Source organism: Lepus europaeus, chromosome Y (assembly GCF_033115175.1).
Source record: "Lepus europaeus isolate LE1 chromosome Y, mLepTim1.pri, whole genome shotgun sequence".
Lineage (NCBI taxonomy): Eukaryota > Metazoa > Chordata > Mammalia > Lagomorpha > Leporidae > Lepus > Lepus europaeus.
Window position 1 is genome coordinate 3,842,658 of NC_084851.1, and position 18,766 is coordinate 3,861,423.

At 37.1% G+C, this 18,766-nt stretch overlaps 1 protein-coding gene across 2 annotated transcripts; it reads left to right on the forward strand.

The window, feature by feature from the left end:
- Positions 1–449: 449 nt before the first annotated feature.
- Positions 450–14,653, forward strand: LOC133754015 (ATP-dependent RNA helicase DDX3X-like). 2 transcript variants are annotated; one of them, XM_062184647.1, is made up of 17 exons: positions 450–608; positions 2,754–2,814; positions 3,937–3,984; positions 6,296–6,425; positions 6,894–7,052; positions 7,131–7,230; positions 7,577–7,712; positions 8,426–8,511; positions 9,278–9,376; positions 9,458–9,618; positions 9,894–10,038; positions 10,161–10,305; positions 10,542–10,723; positions 10,794–10,911; positions 11,134–11,287; positions 11,931–12,061; positions 12,253–14,653. In XM_062184647.1, exons 1-17 carry the CDS (start codon positions 552–554, stop codon positions 12,330–12,332), a joined length of 1,992 nt encoding a protein of 663 aa, XP_062040631.1. In that variant the 5' UTR covers positions 450–551; the 3' UTR covers positions 12,333–14,653. The 2 variants fall into 2 exon arrangements, with proteins under 2 accessions (XP_062040631.1, XP_062040630.1); XM_062184646.1 differs by lacking the exon at positions 450–608 and adding an exon at positions 1,274–1,369.
- Positions 14,654–18,766: the final 4,113 nt, after the last annotated feature.

Consider the following 18,766-nt stretch of genomic DNA (forward strand, 5'->3'; position numbering starts at 1 on the left):
TAAGCACTTTTGGTTTCAGTTTTTATCGGGAATAGTTCCGAATCTGGTAAAGTTTCCGAAAGGCAGGCAAAAGCTACTCGGAGTAGACAACTTTTACTATATTGCCGACACTCGTAACTGAAAGACTGCTAGAAGGAAAAAGAAAGTAGGCGGACGGGCGTGAGTAGTGTTGGGATAGAGAGGCGGAGTAACTATATATTATGTTTGACTTCTTAAGAAAGGATGAAGACAACTGTTTTCTAGGTCACCAAATCGAGAACACTGGGAGAGGCTCGAGCGAATTAAATCTCCTTGGAATCTGAGAACATTATGGACAGTGAAGTCCCGCGAGGTTACTATTAATTGTACGGGAGTTACCCAGGCAGAAGTAACGGTAGCTGTTATGCAGTTGGTGAAGGGGAGGGGCGGGGGATCAGAAGAGGAGGGCGTGCGTCTTGCGTACTGACGCAAAACGTTTGGCGACCATATATCACCGCCAATCTGTGCATTTTGGAGCTGTTCAGAGTCCTGTGCTAGGGCTCTGTTCACCTTCGGTGGGATATCCGTCTCGGATGTCTTCCGACATGAATCATGTGGCAGTGGGAAATACGCTTGGGCTGGAGCAGCAGGTGAGTACTAACGAGGCAAACAAGACCGTTTCTGGGTTCTCTTTTTCTAAGTTAACGTGGCGCATCGCTTACTTTTTCCGTTTCTTGGTACCTATGTTTTGTGCGTGGACTTGGGCGGGGGTGGGTGTTGGGAAGAGAAGAAGGAATAGGGAAAAAACTGAATTAAACCGTGATGCAGTAACTATGTGTTAAAAAGACAATATTGTTAACGTTAACGGCCATGCGGAGGCATTTTACCGGTCGCGCACAATGGCGGTTTTTTGTGTGTGCACACGCGCTGTGCCTCCGAATGCGCATGTGCGAGCACCGACTGCTTAGTAATACGGTTGCGTGAGATGGGACTTTTATTTTGAAGGATTTGACTTCTCTGGGCGGGCCTGTAGCTTTGTACGTACGCGGAAAAGGGACTACGGCCAGAAAGTGCGCGGTATTTGCCGTCAGAAATGGCGACGGCCTTTGTTTTAAAGTCAGGCCTGCGTTAGAGCAGCAGCGCCTGGAGGAGAAAAGAAACTAGTAGCTATAATAAACAAAGAAATACTTATGATGTTTTCTTTCATATATGGACTCTTGGCCGCGGGATTGCGCAGCCCTGGGCTGGCTGATGACGAAGGGGCGTTTCCGGTGTGGAAAGTTTTGTGACGCAGAACAACCGGAAAGACATGGTGGGGACGGGAGGGGAGGAGGAATGGCCGCACAGTGCTTTCCTTGAGTAGTGTCTGCAGATAATGGACGGTGCAAGTCAGCAACAAGAGACCTCCGAGGTTAGAAACTTAATGGTTTTCGTACTCTTAATTCGGAGAATCCCCTAAATAGCTAGTTAGCCGGTAGAAGTGCGTGTTTTGTGTACCGCGTGTCCTTAGGCTATAGGTTTCATCTTGGATTGGTAGCAGGAAAAGTACCTGACTAGTGTTGATTGGACGGATCCTTTCGTTATTAATGACTTTTGTGAAAGACGCTGAAATATCCGGTTCTTTTAGGTAGAATGCCTTCTTTTCAGCGGTTTTGGGTGGAGGCAGTAACGTGTTTTAAAAAGTATTATAGGCTTATTTGCTATGCCAATAAATTTCCTCATGGCTTCTTAGGTTTTACTTTTGAGAACACCGGTATTGTGGTTCAGAATTAATTTTGTCTCCCGGGACTAGCAGAGGAACTAGATGTGGGGCGAAAACCCTTGACGAACTCCTCTAATGCCTGTGGTGACATTAAGTAACTGAATTTTATTATAATTTGTAATAAGGATTTGGCGACCCCATCTTTCAGGTTTTTAGTTTTTCTTAACCCAACGACTTGAACTGCTGCAGTTTGCCGGGATTTACGGAATAGAAACAGAACATAAGCGTGCAGTACTTAATTTTCTGACTGGTTGCAGTTCTTCCGCCCCTCGACGTGCTTCTTGAAGCTCTTGAATTAAATGCTAAATTCAAGTCGGGAATTTTTTTGTGATTTAAGAATTTCTTAGTTAAGAACTAATGGAATTTGGTAGTTATCTTAAATTTACTGTTTATACACATTACTGGTGTTGCAGATGACCTGTGTGAGCAAACAACATTATGTAAATCTCGTGTGGTTTTTGAGGGGAGTAGAAGAAAAATGATTCTGGCATGTACACAATTTCAATTAATTTTACATAGTTCTTGCTATTACGATGTGCAATATGATAAAATAACATTTTTTTCCTTCAGTTTCAAATGTATATTATTACCTTCAGGAAGTGTCAAGCATGCAGCAAGATATAAAACTGCACTGTATCCTGTAAAGTTGATTAGACATGTTAATATTTTATAGAAATTTAGTTGAATTAAAATGGTTCTTGGAGGGTTTTTAAGAAATTAATGAATATGCAACTGTTAAACTTTTTTTTCTGCTTAATGCTAAGTTAAAAAAAAGTGGCACTCAGAACTTTTCTCTTTGTAGGTCACTTTAACATTTAAGTTTTTCTATTGCTAAAAAAAATTTAAATGGGGAATTAAAGAGATTTTAACAATGAAAGTTATTGCAGACATATCTGTTTTGGGTGAATGAATTTGAACTCATTACTGAGGTACTCAGGGCATCCAGGTGGTCATTATGCATGCATGCTTCTTATAACTGGGGAGCCTTTTAAGAACTGGTAAATATGTGAGCTATTAATACCTCTTTTTCCAGTTGGCTGGTCTAGACCTGAACTCCTCTGATAATCAGAGTGCAGGAGGAAGTACTGCAAGCAGTAAGTAAAAACATTGATTATTTATATATATAAAAGATGCTTGTTGTATCTTAATAATAAATAATACTAGATTATTAGAATTAACTAATTTTAAACTGAAAAATCTTTTCTCTATGATTTTAGCATGTACATATACAAGTATTTTTACCTGTTTTTTTGGGGGGGAAAAAAAGAATGGTTCTTTAAGTTCAAATTGTAAAATGCTAAGAGGAACATTACATAATATGTTTTGGTTTTAAAAAAAACATAATATCTAGTCAGAGGTGTGCATATGTTCTCTCTTGTGAATAAATATGAACTGTGTTAGAGCTTTTAAAGCAACTGTTTGTATTTAATGCAGCTGTTGCTACCCATTTCCCATAAAGAAGGTGAGAGATGATACAAGTAAACTCTACCAATTTGGGGTATGGATAAGTATATTAAATTGTTTTAAAGATAGATATAAAAAACTTTTATGAAAAAGATGTTTCTTTGTTTTTAGAGATATGTCTGAGGTTTTTGAATGAGGCGAGTTCAGTAATTGGAGCTGGTAGGGCTTGACTAAATAAATCAGTCGGTGTTATCTGAAAAGCTTCAAGTCTAGTCCTTTAATTTCAAAGCCTGTTTGCATTATGTTAGTGTATGGTGTTTAGGTATTTAAATCAAAAGGATTTAAAGTTAGAATTTTCAGATAATAAAGTTGATATCCACATATGGTAGTCCAGGAAGCATGACATAAAAGCATACAAATTCTCCTTCACATCATTTTCCCTTTTCATATGTTTTTATCATGTAGTCTTCAGCTACCAGTATAGAAATAAAAAGTGTCTTTCTGGCTACTTGGCTCAGTATGTATTTTCTTCTTCTCATTGCTTAAGTAAGCTATTCTTGTAAGAATAATGGTTATATTTAATGTAATCATGTATAACAATTTCCCACAGTGACTACTGAAACATTTGAGGATTTCTGTTCTTGAGATCCAAGGCTCTGAACTTATTTGCCGACTTACTTGTTTGTTTAGTAAAAATGTTGGATTAAATAAGCCAATAACTTATTTTAAAGTAGACATTGCTCTTCCCCCATAGCCTCTTATAGGTTTTTTCATAGCATATTTTGCAGTACCTAGCTTGTTTTTTCTTTCAGAAGGGCGCTATATACCTCCTCACTTAAGGAACAGAGAAGCTTCTAAAGGTATGTCATTTAAAAAAACTGTAGATTTGACTTTTGCTCCTGTAGAAGTTAAAACCTGGGGAAAATAAAGTAACTTGGGAAAGTCTTCAGTTTTTGTAATAGCCAGTGCTGCTATTAGGACTTTGTTCAAGAATCTGCACTTTGTGACTTTAAAAATGTTCACATGATCCTGAATAATGAATACTTCCTGTTTACTTTGGTAAACTTTGAATCTAGATTTTATAGTTTTACTACTCTAATGCTTTATTATTTGCCCAGAGATGGTTTTATGGTGGTGTTACCCTGTAAAACAAACCTCATGATGATAAAGCTCTGCTTAGACACTATTGTCAAAAATTTTCACTATTGAAAATTGGGTTTTTGGAAAAGAGTAACTATTTGTGGATTACAACTTGGGGTGTAGTTAGTGTAGTGGTGGGATGGATCTCAGCCTTTTGCCTGAACTGCTTCACTTGAAATTTAGAAAATACCTAATGTCTTCTACTAAAAAGCATACATATAGAGGAATAGGTAAGAAAAATACTGTTGCTATGTCAAGGCTTTTATAAGTTTTATTTATTTTAAAGAGAAAAAAAGGAGAGACAGCAATCTTCCAACTGCTAGTTTATTCCCCAGATGACTGCAATGGCTGGAGCTGGGTTGATCTGAAGTGCCTCTGCTTGGTCTCTGGTGTTGGTGCAGTGGCCCAAATGCTTGGGCCATCTTCTGCTGCTTTCCCAGGCACTTTAGCAGGAATTTGAATTAGAAATAGAGCAGCTGGGATGCAAACCAATGCTCATAAGGGATGCTGGCACTGCTGACAACAGCTTTGCTCATACTACAGCAGCAGCGCCCAGTATGTCAGTTTTTTTAATAAAAAAGTCATTTTAAATTCAGCTGCTTTCCTTGGTTCAGTCTTCAGAAGCCTTCCAGTTTTGCAAGGCTAAAGACAGGAGGTGAGAACTCAGTCTAGGTCCCATTTGTGGGGCAGAGATCTAACTACTGGAGCTGTTATTTGCTAACTAGAATATACGTTAGCAGGTGCAAGGATCAGGAGGATAGCCAGAATTAAGCTTTCATATGGGATGTGGCTGTTCTAAACCAGAGGGTATCATTTTGGAATCTGTGTATCCACCAAAAGGGATGCTCTGAAATTTATGGAAGAAGGAAAGGTCAGAGAAAATACTTAAAACCAAAAGGAGGGGCTGGCGCTGTGATACAGTGAGTTAAAGCCCTGGCCTGAAGTGCCGGCATCCCACATGGGCACCGGTTCTAGTCTCAGCTGCTCCTCTTCCAATCCAGCTCTGCTATGGCCTGGGATAGCGGTGGAGGATGGCTCAAGTCCTCGGTTCCATGCACGCACAAAGAAGCTCCTGGCTCCTGGCTTCGGATTATTGCAGCTCCGGCCATTGCGGCCATCTGGGGAGTGAACCCAGGAGATGGAATACCTCTCTTTCTGTCTCTACCTCTCTCTAATTCTACGTTTCTCTGTAACTCTGTCTTTCAAGTAAATAAAATAAATCTTTAAAAAAAAAAAAAAGGATGGGGCTGGCGCTGTGGCTCACTTGGTTAATCCTCTGCCTGTGGTGCCAGGTTCTAGTCCCAGTTGCTCCTCTTCCAGTCCAGCTCTCTGCTGTGGCCCGGGAAAGCAGTGAAGGATGGCCCAAGTGCTTGGGTGCCTGCACCTGCATGGGAGACCAGGAGGAAGCACCGGCTCCTGGCTTCGGATCGGCGCAGCGGGCTGGCTGTAGTGGCCATTTTGGGGGGTGAACCAACGGAAGGAAGACCTTTCTCTCTGTCTCTCTCACTAACACTGCCTGTCTAATAAAAAATAAATAAATAAATAAATAAATAAATAAATAAATAAAGGAAAGAAGGTATTGGTTATAGGACAGTAGAGTGGAGAAGGTGAAAGGTAAGGCGCTTATGATTTAGTGTTGTGTTTTACATGTCCTGTGTAATTTCCAGTCTCTGCATGTGTGTCAGGAGATCATTTAGGGAAGTACCTTCATCTGAATTTGATATAGCACCTAAGATAAACTAATTGCGGGATGAATTTGCATTTCTTTGTTTTTGTAGCTATTTGTAGAGACCTGTTTGTATGCCAGTTAGTCAGGCATTGTTTTTATACTGTGAGATTATTTTGCTTGCTAAAATAATTTCTGTTGAAAAAGAATAAAAGATGGTCAGAATTAATGTTTGTGGGACACATTGATCTCTTTAAGTACACACGATTAAGTCCAAGAAAGCTGTGTGTATCAAGTGTTTCATTTTTGAGAAGATAATCATGTAAAAGTATTGTCATGTTTTAATTTTTGCTTTTTCATTGAAGGATTTTATGATAAGGACAGTTCAGGGTGGAGTTGTAGTAAAGATAAGGATGCATACAGCAGTTTTGGTTCTCGTGATTCAAGAGGGAAATCCAGTTACTTCAGTGATCGTGGAAGTGGATCAAGGGGAAGGTAAATTCTTAACTTTATGTGTACAGTAGCAATTTAGAGTTCTCAGTACGTAAGTTTTCACTTTTTATGATTCAAATTCTCATTTTATATACATTTGATTCTTAAGCTTTGTTTTCTCTAATAGACCATCTGTTAATGGATTTTAAGCAAAATTTCTTTTTAATTGTAAGAAGTTCTTCTAAAACTGTCAAATTATGAATTAATAATTAAATATGCAAAAATATAAACGTACACTTAATAAAATCCGTGTAGTTACACCAGCTTTTAATTTTTATTTTTGATTGCATTAGTGTGATGAATTGATTATCACTCACATCTGTATTTGTTTTTCACGAATAGGACTAAAACTTCCTCACGAGAGCTTCTTCCTGAAGCTTTATTCTTGAGTGTGTGAAGTTTGTTTATAATTTAAAAGACCAATTACAGCTTAACACTGGCTAATAAAAACATTCTTATTGTCTTATTCAGATTTGAAGATCGTGGACGGAGTGACTATGATGGCATTGGCAGTCGTGGTGACAGAACTGGCTTTGGCAAATTTGAACGGAGTGGACACAGTCGTTGGTGTGACAAATCAGATGAAGATGATTGGTCAAAACCACTTCCACCAAGTGAACGCTTGGAACAGTAAGTTGTTGAAATGTACTTTAACTGTTAGAATACTTATTATCCAGTATAACATATGTGATAATTGTTTGACTTCAGGGAGCTCTTTTCTGGTGGAAATACTGGGATTAACTTTGAGAAATATGATGATATACCAGTAGAAGCAACTGGAAATAACTGTCCTCCACATATTGAAAGTGTAAGTTCCTTGATTTTTTTTCTTTTTTAGCAGATCTGTAAAGTTACTGTGCTGTTGCTTGTAGGGACTCCTTGAGTTAGGAAGAAAAAACACATAAATGTTACTGTTATGAATAATATTGTAATAGAGGTATCCTTCATAAGAGTTTTCTCCAGTATTTTTGATGTTGATTAGGCTAGGAAGTCCATTTTCTTTAAAAATACCTTTGTTATTTCTAGCTAAAATAACTGTAAACTTCACAGGGTGTTGCTTTATTTGTTAACATTAACATAGAACCAAAATTGTAGCAAATTCAACATTTCTGTTTTTCTTTGTATTTAATTGAGTTGGTTAAATTTCTTCACAGTTCAGTGATGTTGAAATGGGAGAGATTATAATGGGGAATATTGAGCTTACTCGTTATTCCCGTCCTACTCCAGTGCAAAAACATGCCATTCCCATTATCAAAGAGAAAAGAGACTTAATGGCTTGTGCCCAAACAGGTAAGCTCATTTGATAAAGAATAAAACTGGGTATGCTCCAGAAGTATTTTGTGTTAGGAGACCTGAGTTCTGTATTGAGCATCATTATGAGATTGTTGAATTGTCAATTTTGTCATTGAATGTTGGGAATAAAAGTAGTGTTTTCATCAGTATTTCTTTCAAAAGCCTGGCCTCATTGGCAGTCTGGAGTTATAAGAGGGAGAAGCAGTGAATGCAGTGATGGATGTCTTCTCTCTACATAAAAACTGTTGAGTGGTTTATCATTTTTAATTTAATATCTTTTTTAAGAAAATAGAACTGTATCTTATATTTCACTGGAGTTAGTGAACCTAAAACTGAAACCAGCACTTTTTTAATTAAATTTTATTCAAATAGCCACACCCATTTCTTTATTCTGTACATTGTAGATTTGGTTCTGACTGGCTTGCAAAATCCTAAAGCTGTGTATTTTCTCAGAAACTGCACTGATACTGCTTTACATTCTTTACATTGTTGAAATGAATATTGATGGTACTTGGAATAAACCTGTTTTTTTGCAAGTTAAAATAAAAAGAAGTACTTTATAGCTTAAAATTTGTGAGCTTATTATGTAAACTTAATGTGTTTTCCAGAGAAGTAGGCATGGAAATCAAAAATTTCAGTATAGGCATATGAAATAATTGGTCATTTATTATTTAAATTCATGATTAATAATTTAGTATTTTCTTAAACAGGATCTGGAAAAACTGCAGCATTTCTTCTGCCCATTCTGAGTCAGATATATACAGATGGTCCAGGTGAAGCTTTGAAGGCTGTAAAGGTAGTACTTCCTTGTTAAGTTGGAAATTGTCCTGTTTTGTAAATACTTATTGACCTTTTAAAGAATGATTAGACATACTTAAAATTTTTCGTTTATTCGAGAGACAAATAGAAAAAAAGAGAAGTTCCATTTCTTGGTTTAGTCCCAAAAGATGCAAAACAGCCAGTAGCTGGTCACTGAATCCAGTTATCTGTCTAGATGGCAGAGAGCCAAGTACTTGACTGAGGCACTTTTTATTTTTTAATATTTGAAAGCAGAGTTACCGAGAGAGTGAGAGACAAAGAAAGAGAGCTCTTCCCTCTGCTGGTTCAGTTCCCAGTGGTACAAAGTCAATGGCTAAGCCAGACCAAAGCCAGGAGCTTGGAGTCTCTTCCACATCTCCCAAATAGCTACAGGGGCCTAAGCAGTTAGGCTGTCCTCTGCTGCCTTCCCACACACATTAGCAGAGAGCTAGATCAGAATTGGGACTCAAACTAGTTAGTGCCTACATGGGAAGCCGGCACTGCATGCTGTGGCTTTAACCTGCTGAGCCACACTACTGGCCCCAAGCACATACATACTATAGCCCATTGTGCACTTTTGGTGGGAGCAAACCCAGTCACTCTGGTATAGAATGGGCATCCCAAGAGGCATCTTAATCACCAAGTAAAATGCTTTTTTTTTTTATTTGCTTTTTTTAATCTTAATCCACTTGAAATCAGTGTTTAAATGAACTTTTAAAAGTTTTGGATATTACAAAGTTAAAAAAATCACTTGTATTTTTTAGGAAAATGGAAGATACGGACGCCGCAAACAGTACCCAATCTCTCTGGTTTTAGCACCAACAAGAGAATTGGCTGTGCAGATCTATGAGGAAGCCAGAAAAGTAAGTAGTGTAGTTACTAGCAATTTTTCATCTAGTCCATGGTGAAAAATTATGACTACCTGATAAATTTTTTGCTTGCAGTTTTCATACCGGTCTAGAGTTCGTCCTTGTGTAGTTTATGGTGGTGCTGATATTGGTCAGCAAATTAGAGATTTAGAACGTGGATGCCACTTGTTAGTAGCCACTCCAGGACGTCTAGTGGACATGATGGAAAGAGGAAAGATTGGATTAGATTTCTGCAAGTACGTTTAAGTTTTATATTATGGGGTGCATCTTTTTAATTTGTGATCTTTTTATTGTTATGTTACAATAGTTTGCAAGAATTAACAGTTAACAGTGTTGATGAGAAATTTTAATTGAATTTATGTGGTTAGCTTGAGTAACTAGAAAGTAATGATCAGACTAAGAGTCTAGACTGCTTCATAAGTGAACAAGTGATAGGTGGAACTATATGCAGTCCTTTCTCAGCCTATACTCAGTTATCTATTTAGAATCCACTAAGCATTTTCTGTAACAGGTACTTAGTATTGGATGAAGCTGACAGAATGCTGGATATGGGATTTGAACCTCAGATCCGCCGTATAGTTGAACAAGACACCATGCCACCAAAAGGTGTTCGTCACACCATGATGTTTAGTGCTACTTTTCCTAAGGAAATACAGGTACTAATTCATGTTAGCAATTTTTCTTTGGAACTTTGTGTTTGAAAATAATTATCTTCAGATACTTTAGGTACTAAAATAAATGAGGCTTTTAAAATTGTTTGTTGTTTTCACTTTTTCAGATGCTTGCCCGTGACTTCTTGGATGAGTATATCTTTTTGGCTGTCGGTAGAGTTGGTTCTACTTCTGAGAACATCACACAGAAAGTAGTTTGGGTGGAAGAGTCAGACAAACGATCATTTCTGCTTGACCTGTTAAATGCAACAGGTAAAGTTATGATTAATAGTGTCAGCTAGATAGGAGGAGAACTTCAGATCTCCTGTTCTTCACTTTCCACTTTTCCTTTTGATTTTAACTATTGTAAAAACAAAACTTAACTTAATTTGTATGCCTACACAGTACAAGGAGAATTAAACTGGTTATTGAAATCAAGCAGTAATCTTAAGTCACAGTAGATGTAGATGGAGTACTGTTACTAAGTCAAAAACCTTCCAATTTTTTAGGGAAGGATTCATTAACTTTAGTGTTTGTGGAGACCAAAAAGGGTGCGGATTCTCTGGAGGACTTCTTATACCATGAAGGATATGCTTGTACCAGCATTCATGGAGACCGATCCCAGAGAGATCGAGAGGAGGCCCTTCACCAGTTTCGCTCAGGGAAAAGCCCAATTCTAGTGGCTACAGCGGTGTGTATATTTTACATTTGAGTTAATCATGTTTGAGTATTGCTTTCTGTTAATTGAAGTTATTTTTTAGGTGGCAGCAAGAGGGCTAGACATTTCAAATGTGAAGCATGTTATCAATTTTGATTTGCCAAGTGATATTGAAGAATATGTACATCGCATAGGCCGTACAGGACGTGTAGGAAATCTTGGTAAGGTTCATAAGAAATCTGGATGGTTTATTTTTATTTGTAATGCTTATGCCAAAGAATTTGACAGAGCTTTAAAAATCTTGTATTTGAAAGAAAAAATAGTTCATGTAAAGAAGTGTCAGCTGTATTGCAAATTATAAGTTCGTTTAGGTTCTACTTGTGGAAAATGAGTATGGTGAAGTGCTTTATGGAAACCTAAACCTACATACTTTAATTCTTTAGGCCTTGCTACCTCATTCTTCAATGAAAGAAACATAAATATCACAAAGGATTTGTTGGATCTACTTGTTGAAGCTAAACAAGAAGTGCCATCTTGGTTAGAAAATATGGCTTATGAACACCACTACAAGGGCAGCAGTCGTGGACGTTCTAAGAGGTACACATTGTTTTGGGTCTTCACTAGTGTAACCTAAAAGTGTTAAGTAAATTTCTCTGTCCTACTCTTAAATTTGGATAATAAATAATTAGAAAGGATGACCAGAGCTGGGGCCAGCTCTGTGGCGCAGCAGGTTAATGCCCCGGCCTAAAGTGCTGGCATCCCAAATGGGCGCTGGTTCAAGACCCGGCTGCCAACTTCAGATCCAGCTCTCTGCTATGGCCTGGGAAAGCAGTAGAAGATGGCCCAAGTCCTTGGGCCCCTGCACCCATTTGGGAGACCTCGAACAAGCTCCTGGTTCCTGGCTTCAGATTGGTGCAGCTCCGGCTGTTGTGGCCAATCGGGGAGTGAACCATCGGATGGAACACCTGTCTCTCTCTCTCTCCGCCTCTCTTCTCTGTGTAACTCTGACTTTCAAATACATAAATAAATCTTAAAAAAGAAAAAAAAAAAAGGATGACCAGAAATACACGTCATACTGTTCATTGCTGAGGGTTTGGAATCATTATTGTTTGGAACTTGACAATAATAGGAATTAAATTGATAATCAGAGAATTGAGAAATTTAAGTAGGAATGGGCATCTTAGTTAATTATTATAATTATATGCTACAACATATGACATATTTTTCTTTACAATAATAGATTCAGTGGAGGATTTGGTGCCAGAGACTACCGACAAAGTAGCAGTTCCAGCAGTTCTGGCTTTAGTGGTCGTGCAGGCAGCAGCCGTAGCAGTGGAGGTGGTCACGGCAGCAGCAGAGGATATGGTGGAGGTAATAGAAGTATTCCTTTGAGAAAGCCTTTTTTTTTTGGTCCACTTTTTCCAACTCACTGTGAATTTAGTTTTTAAAAAATAAAAACATCCAGCATTGTTTTTTAGATTTATATCAAAGTACTTGAGGAAGAAAAGGAAAGATAACTGAGAGTGGATAACTAGATTCTCTTTCTGAACATTTTTTAACAGGTGGCTATGGAAGCTTCTACAATAGTGATGGATATGGAGGAAATTACAACTCTCAAGGAGTTGACTGGTGGGGCAACTGAATCTCCTTTGCAGCAAAGTCAAACAAGTTAATATGGAAACCACATGTAACTTTAGCCAGACTATGTTGTATAGCTTTAAGAACTTAACATTTTATGTTACCAACAGTGATTCTTGAAATTGATGAGAGCTCAAAGTCATAAGAAGAAGCAAACCATCATCTGCCCTGTTAAGAAGTTGGCTTTAGTTTGGATTCACTATACTGCTTTATCCCATTTCAAACTGTATTTATAATTTCACAGCTGAGGATCATTTGTTAATGTACTGTGACTTTTAACTTTAGTCAACTTATTATTTTGATGTCCTGTTGGCTCAGTAATGCTCAAGGTATCCAATTGTTTGACAAAATAAATTTACTGAACATGTGCTAAAATCAAACCTTGGCACACAAGTGTTGATGGTATAACTTAGTTTTCCATAAATAGAAGGGGAAAAAAACTTAATGCAGTATACTTTTTTGATCCTGGAACTGGAATTAAAAACATCTTAAAACATAGCTTGTTTCTTTGGTGGTAGGCTGTATAAAATTGAAGTTCTGATTTGCTCACTCTATCCTAGATAGGCACTTAAAACCTTATACTCTAGATAAACCACTCTGGTCATGATGAGATAGAATATATGAAAATGCAGCATTTTTGAGAGCCTTCTTCAAAGACAATACAAGTGTGTACAATAATTTCTTATTTAAAGTTTAGGCTGTTAATTCTAAGTTAGACAAATATTGGCATACTATTACAGAAAAAGTTTGAAGTTCTGTTGTCTTAATTTAGTGGAGGTTTCATTTAATTAAATTGCTAATGCCTGCCATAAATAAAAAGGAAGTGTTCGTGTGGCTGACCATGGCAATGAACAGTCTTATGCAGACCTAGTTCAGATCTGGTCTTCAGTGCATGCTAGTGTTAATGTTTTTTGGTCAAGATGGTTTGAAAAGAAAAGATTTCGCAGCAGGCTTTATTTTAATGTGGATTCATGTTGTTTGTAGAAGCTGCTTGGAAAAGTTGAAACGGCTTACACTTGTAGACTGAAAATTTGAGAAATAAACTGAGATCCTTGAGATTACACAGGTTGGAAATACAAAGTAAACTACACAGGGCATCAGTTTTATATATATATATTTTAATAGATTTTAAAATAGTATTTTAATTGCATAATTTCCATTGTATTTGTAGTTGTGAGGCTAGACTTGGCCAAAGATGATTATTCATTACTAAAATGCCTCTCCTGTTTGGAAATCTGTGCTTATTTTTTGGCCAGAATGCAGCAAAACCAAATCTGCACAGTGTCATAGAAGCTGGCAAGAATTTCTTAAAAGTGCAATATATTTTATGTGTATTGTGCCTTGTTCTAAAACTTTATTAAGTAGGTGCACTTGACGGTATTGAGGTCATTTGTTACGGTGCTATTTGAATTAGTGTAGGTTTAGACTCTTGTACATTTTGCCCGTACTTTTTACAAAGTACTTATTTTATTGCACATTCAGAGAATTTTATATGTGTGTGTGTGTGTCTTGTGTGCGAGTCTTTAAACTTCCGATCTTACTTTGTCTCTTGGAAATTGTTGAATGCAGCTTGTCAAGAACTAGATTCTGAAATTTTATCTGGGACCATGGATTGTTGAGAGAACTATTTGCACATGACAAACTTTCATAGATAATTTTTGCTGCTAGCTTGTGTAATATTTATTGAGCATTTTGACAAATATTTATTTTTGTAAGCCTAAAATTGATTTAGAACGTTTAAAGAAACTTGACCAAAAGACAGTTCACAAACACTGGCACTTGAATGTTGAATGTCACCATACATGAAATACTATATTTTGGGGTAGTGTGAGCTTTTAATGTTAAGTCCTACAAAACTTGAGTGAAATTAAGCAGACCGAGAATTGGCAGGATAGCTACAATGTTCTGATAAAATTTAAGATAAAACTGGCAACTTGAAACTGAAACATGCCAAGGTTTTAATAGACTTGTCTTGAGATGTTAATGAAAACACTTCTGAAAATTGGTATGTCCACATTCTCTCAAAAGTTCTCTGAGTTTTTTTAGTTATGTGTTTTATTGTGTTTGATTTCTGTTACTGTCTGGCATATCTGCAGTCCTTAAACATGTGGTTATCTTTCTATATTGCTATAATCAGTGACTTACACATTCAGTTTTATTAATCAGCAATACTTGGAATGAAAAAAGATTGGATTTGGTTCGCTGAATGTAAACATTGAACTTTAAGTCACTGTTTAGTAATTGCTTATTGTATTGACTTTAGACAGTAGCACTGCGTGTGCTGCTTTTTGTTATGATTTTACTCAAATAAAAAGTTGAACAGTTTCCTTATGCTGTCAGTCATGGCTTGCTGTTGAGAGAGGTGGAGAAGAACTTGTACTTTTAGCTAACCACCAAACTATTTGTTAAATACATATGAAGCCACAAGTATTTCTGTGCTTTAAATAGTTGGATAAAGAATGGTTTGTGATTGGTTTACAGAAGAAAAGGGTTTATATAAAGTGCGTGGAAATCTAAAAGAATGACATGTGAAGCTTTTTCAAAAAATTAATGAGAAAATAGACTTGAATATGTTTATATGGTGCAAAAAAGTCTAGAAATCCATGTATAGGTTTTTATAATAATCATTTTCCACAAATTTTTCAAAGTGTCCTTTCATATTAGGAGTGTGATTGTTTTTTCACCATTTTAATGTGAAAGGTGACAACTCAAGAGTTGAGTAAGAAGTCAGTTTTTCTGTAATTCAACATAGTGCTTTTTGATAGTAAATCAGATCAGGAAATGGAATAAGCTAAGGGATAGTAGTGATAGCATAGGTGCCTTCTCTGGCTTATGTTAGATAATCTGTCATCATATATTGTTGCAGGTAGTCCCTATCAGTTAACGGACATGATGGATAGACTGTTGTAATTTGCTAATATTAACATTTAAAAAGGATATTACAAAATTTTTTCAAAGGAATTCAGTTTTCAGTGTCTTACTTTTCTTTAGCATCTGCAGATGATAAGCAGTGTCTTAAATCACACACCTTATATATTTTACACTTGTGGGTAAGATTCCATTGCGTGTAATCACAACTCTTTCTCTGATAGGTGGAAAACACTTGGTACAGATGGGAAAACACTTGGTACTTTGTAGTTTGTGGCTATTAAGAATTATATAAACAACTTATGCAGAAGACAGACTAGAGCTCCCATTGTATTTCACTCTCAAATGCCTGCAGCACCCCGTTCTTTACAAGGCTCAAACTGAAACTCTGCAACTCAATCCAGATTCCCCATGTGGAGGTTGGTGGCTGGGATACAACTAAGTGTATTATCAATTGTGCCCTTTCATTAGCAGAAAGCTGAAATCAGAACAGAGCTAGAAGTCTCAGTGCTAAGGGAAATGTGGTAACAGAATACAGAAATCCCAGAGTGCATCTTAATAGGCTATATGTCCACCTCTGTGGATTACTTTAGTATGTTTATAATGGGACAGGATCATTTTCTGTAGGGTACATTCTGAAGGGAAATTGCTGAGTCTGTATGTCCTTTAGATATTCAGTAAATGCTACCAGTTTTTGAAAGTATACCATGTTAAACTTAAAGAGTTTGTGAGGATTTTTACGGTTGCCTCAGCTCTTACCATCATTTTATTACACATTTTAGATCTTGAATCAGTTGTGTGTTAACTTTTATATTAAATATTTAAAGAGCTGATAGCTTTGGGATTTGTGCTTGCTTCCTCCCCCTCCCCCCCCCAAAAAAGGGGGAAAGATTTGTGTAATTGAGTCAGAAAAATTGCTAATTGCATGTTTATAGAATACATTCTGGGGGATTCAGTGGTTAACTAGCTTTATAGTGACCAAATTAATCTTGCTTTCCAGTGAAAATGAGCTGTCCTCTTGCAAAACCAAAGTAGGCGATTTATGATACATAGCTGTTCACTGCCTTTATATCATCTGGAACAAAAGCCCAGAGATTAATAAGGTTTTTTTAAAATTAATTGACCATTGTAATTGACAAGATGACTAGGACAAATATATAATGCTTTTTTTTTTTAACCACCCTTCTTCCTTCACCCTCTCCTATTCCCATTCTTACTGTTAAAAAAGGCCTATTTTCAATTAACTTTATACATAAAAGATTATACACAAAGGGGCTGGAGCAAGTGCTTTGATGTAATGGGTTGAGCCATCATCCCATATGGGTGCCAATTTTTTCCCAGCTGCTCCTCTTCCAATCAAGCTCTCTGCTATAGTCTGGGAAAGCATTAGAAGATGCTCCAAGTGCTTGGACCCTCCACCCACGTGGGAGACCCGGAAGAAGCTCCTGGCTCCTGGCTTCATATCAGTGCAGCTCCAGCCTTTGCGGCCATTTGAGGAGTGAACCAGTAGATGGAAGACCTTTCTCTGTATTTCCCTCTATCTAACTCTACCTCTCAATAGGTAAAATTTTTAAAAAAAGATTTACCAAATACTAAGTAAAGAGTTCAGCAAGTAATTTAGGGAGGACTTTTTCTCAACAGTCAGGATAAGGGTGTTCAAAATCATATCTAAAAGTATTAATTTCATTTCTATAGATTACCTTTTATGTACCCTTTTACCACAGAGTAACAAAAACATATTTGTCCTTTTGGGATTGGTTTATTTCATTAGGTATAATGTTCTCCAGTTATATCCATTTTGTTTTTTAACCACTGTATAGTATCCATGGTGCACATACCCCATCATTTTATTTTATATTATTGGCAATAATTATACATTACAATAGGTAACATTGTAATATTTCAATACATGCATACATTGTAATGAACAAATTAGGATAATTAGCATGAATTATTTCATATAGTCAAGGTTTCTTTGTAGTATGAATGGTCAGAAGTCTTTTTCTCTAGTTAACCCAGAGAAGAATAGTATGTTATTGATAAATTATTATGTTGTGCAATAGAACACCAACAGGGTTATTTCTACAATAAGGAAAAAAGTACTTTTCAATTCAATAAAAGTAAACCTTCCTGGGGTGTAAAATTAATGTATTTTTGAGAAATGAAATTTGAAGAAGAACCCAAGAAAGATGCATCTTTTGCAAGCACTTAGGCATTACTACTATATCTTACGAGACAGATAATATTCTCCACTTAATACATAAAAATAAGATAAATCTTTGTGGACAAGTTTTGCTATTCTCTTGATCCAACTCTGAAAACAGATGTCCTGCATGGGAAGTTAGTGTATGGTGACTTGTTGCTGTTGATTTCTCAACAATGTTGCAGTGGATTCATTTCAGAGAGGAGGAGCGTTGTGGGGGCAAGAGGCACAGATAGCCACACAGACCCTGGGAGTCTGGTGAAAGTGGGCTTGAGGCAAGCAGCCTGCAGACTGGTTTATTTTAGTTAGTACAACAGCTTATATAGCCAAGACCAGCCAACCCTGTCAAAGGGCGGTCTATGCCCCAACCAATCACAGTGTGTTGCCAGGCAGGCTCTGTTGCCAGGTGGGTTTTAAAGCTGTTCCTGAGTAGCTGATGCTTGCTTGCCAGCGTCCATCTTGGCATGACCTTCTCATTGCACCAGTGACTATTATTTTTAATTTAACAATACTTAATGTATGACATCAGTGATCATCCGAGGCTCTTGACGTGAGCTGCCTAAGCTATGAAAACCTTTTAAATCCACAAGCTTCAATATTTAGACAAGGCCATAAACAAAGTGAAGTACAGTACTCCCTTCAGATAAAAGTACATTCTTTAATGACCACTTGTTTCTGTTGGGTCTTCCCCAGGGAGGTCTTTACGTGTAGGACACTTTTTGCCACAGTGTCTTTGGCTTTCTATGTCTGACATTCTCATGGGTTTTTCAGGCACATCAGAATGCCTTAAGGGCTAATTCTGAGGTCAGAGTGCTATTTAGAGAAAGCACTTGCCACTTTATGAATCTGCTCTTCCCATAATTTCTGTATTCACTCTTAGGTTGATAGACATTTGTATTGATTCCACTTGCAATCTTTCATATGCTGATATCATTTCTTTTAGGTAAATTCCCAGGAGCAGGATAGCTGGATCATGGTAGGGCTATATTCAGAGTTCTGAGGTATCTCCATACTGTTTTCCGCAGTGGCTGTACCAGTTTACATTCCCACAAACAGTGGATTAGTGTAACATTTTCCTACATGCTAGCCAGCATTTTTGTTGATTTCTTTATGGAATCCATTCTGACTAGGTTGAGGTGAAACCTCATTGAGGCTTTTTTTTATTTGAATGTTTTATTTGACAATAACAATACATATTTATGGGGTACAATATAATATTTTGATAAATGGCATATATATTTAGCACCCACAAGGTTTCTCTTTTTTTTTAATTTTATTTAATGAACATAAATTTCCAAAGTACAGCTTATGGATTACAATAGCTCCCCCCCCCCCCCCGATAACTTCCCTCCCACCCACGACACTCC